Source organism: Mirounga leonina, unplaced genomic scaffold, assembly GCF_011800145.1.
Source record: "Mirounga leonina isolate KUSES-001 unplaced genomic scaffold, KU_Mleo_1.0 Mir_114, whole genome shotgun sequence".
Taxonomy (NCBI): Eukaryota; Metazoa; Chordata; class Mammalia; order Carnivora; family Phocidae; genus Mirounga; species Mirounga leonina.
The window spans coordinates 29,450,080-29,452,430 of record NW_023270265.1 but is presented as its reverse complement, the minus strand read 5'-3'; the positions used below and the strand labels follow the sequence as shown (position 1 = coordinate 29,452,430).

At 52.1% G+C, this 2,351-nt stretch overlaps 1 protein-coding gene across 4 annotated transcripts in view; it reads right to left on the bottom strand.

The window, feature by feature from the left end:
• Positions 1-267, bottom strand: part of SFR1 (SWI5 dependent homologous recombination repair protein 1) — a 5,283-nt gene extending 5,016 nt beyond the window's left edge. Inside the window, exon 1 of one of the 4 annotated variants that reach the window (XM_035028617.1) lies at positions 179-267. Coding sequence is in view for 1 of the 4 variants with exons in the window: in XM_035028611.1 (XP_034884502.1) it covers positions 179-191 (13 nt within the window). In the remaining 3 variants the exon portion in view is untranslated. Of the gene's footprint in view, positions 1-88; positions 157-178 lie in introns of those variants that run through there. The other 3 variants (XM_035028611.1, XM_035028621.1, XM_035028623.1) reach the window with 3 other exon arrangements.
• Between the last annotated feature and the right edge of the window lie 2,084 nt (positions 268-2,351).

The window sequence follows — 2,351 nt, the reverse complement described above, 5'->3', positions numbered from 1 at the left end:
GGCAGTTCCTTCCTCCCACCTCTGCAGAAAACCCACACTAGCCCTCGAGAGACCCCAGGTCAGAGGAAGGTTTGAGAGGTCCCCTGACCGCAAAAAGGGAGCTCGACTCGACTCCACAAGAGACACCCGAAGCAGCCCAACTCTCGGACAGGCATTCACGCGCTACCCAACACTCTACCTCCCTCCGCCATCCCCAGAGTGCAGAAAACGCGCGCCGCCGCGGCGGGGCGGGGCCGCACGGGAGGCGGAAGAGAGGCGCGATTGGCCGGATTGACCGACGCGCGCAGCTCCGCGGGGCTCAGCGCCCCAGAGCGGCGGGACTGCGCGCGCGCGGCCTCGAGCGCCCGCGAGGAGGCGGGGCTGAGCGGGGCTACGCGGAGTCCGCAGAGACGCGTGATTGGCCCGGCGGACGGACGCTCGCCGTTCTGCTCCGCCCAACGCCAGAGCTCTAGGGCGCTGTGCGCGCGCGTGGCCGCGAGCCTCTGCAGGGTTTGGGGGGCGCTGGGCTGTTTTTGAACGCCAGACGGACGAAGTCTGAGGGAGTCGTCTTGCTTTTCGCGGCTTCCCCCCCTCCTCTTTCCTGGCCTTGCCTTCCCTTCCAGCTTCATTGTTTTTGTGTGTGTCAAGTACGCCTGGGCCCCCCCCCCCCCCCCCCCCCGCGTTAGTCTCTGTCCGCGCTCACCCGGCAAACGTCCGTCCCCACACCGGGCGGGACCCGAAGCCGCAGAGCCGGCCGTGGGTTAAATTTACGGCCCTAAACTCTCCTAAGGCAGAGCCCCCAAAAGAGCAGCGCTGGGTTAAGTGGCCTTTGGGAATCAAACACGTTAGAAATCTCTCCAAGAGGCCCGGCGGATGAGTTGAACTCCTTTCCAGTTTTTGATGTCGCAAACGGCCGTTCTTTCACAGGTTTTCTACTGTATCTACCCCCAAATTTAGATTCTGTAGCTGGGCTTGAAATCTGGTCAAATTTGAGAGAATGTAGCCCTTTTGGGCTACACAGGAAGCAGACCGATCACTAAGATTGTGTTGGTCCAGAATTAAGATGTTGGAGGCAGAAAGGGCCGTTGCTGAATACTGGGCGGCGCCTTCGTCTAAAATAATCCTGGGGGCGCCTGGGTGGCTCAGTCGGTTAAGCGACTGCCTTCGGCTCAGGTCATGATCCTGGAGTCCCGGGATCGAGTCCCACATTGGGCTCCCTGCTCGGCGGGGACCCTGCTTCTCCCTCTGACCCTCCCCCTTCTCATGCTCTCTCTATCTCATTCTCTCTCTCAAGTAAATAAAATCTTTAAAAATAAAATAGAGTAATCCTGGGGTGGGGGGGCTGGCTGGCTCAGTCGGAAGAGCCGAGACTTAATGGGGGGCCTGAGTTTGAGCCCCACCTTAGCTGTCGAGGTTAGGGTTTGTTGGGTTTTTTTTAAGATTTTATGTGTTTATTTGACAGATAGCACAAGTAGACAGAGTGGCAGGGAGAGGGAGAAGCAGGCTCCCCGCTGAGCAGGGAGCCGGACGTGGGGCTCGATCCCAAGACCCCAGGATCATGACCTGAGCCGAAGGCAGCCGCTTAACCGACTGAGCCACCCAGGCGTCCCTGTAGAGATTAGTTTTAAAAATAAATATATAAAACATTTTTAAAAATCCTCAGTTCCTGGTGGCGATGTTCTGTTGCTGTGCAACAGTAAAGTTAAATAAATTGGGTGGAGCACTGGGTTTGGGGAAAGACAATTACTCAGTAATTTCTGAGTCACACGGAAGTTGGGAATTTTAAGGAGCTGGTGTTTTCATCCTTACGAATGGCCATTGTAAACGTTGATACTGTCTCTTTACAAATAACTAATAGCTTAGAAGTGCCAGGACCCTGAGGAGTTAACTGAGTCCTAAGCAGTCAGATACAGAGAACCTGAAGACAACCCAGTGCAGTGATTAAGGACATAAACCTTGGAGGCAAATTGCCTAGGTTCAAATCCTGACACCATTATTTTATGTGCTTTGTAAAGTAGTGTCTCTATGTCTGGGTTTGTTCATCTGTAAAATAGGGATAACAGTATCAACCTCCTGGCGATTGGAGGATTAAATTAGAATTCATGACAGGCAGGGAAAACAGCAAGAGATATTTAGGAAGCACTCAATAGTTGTTATTTTATTATATGCAACTATATTCACCATTTGCTAATTGATATAAAGGTATGCGTCATAATTCTTTAATCCTTCCACTTATCTCCCCAAAAAGGCCAGATTTTTTAAAGATGCTGTAATCCATAAAACCCCACACAATTTAAGCCGTAAGTAGCAGAAAACTTGGTGCCTCCATATATAATTAATAATATATATTCCCCTTCTAAATTTTTTAAAAA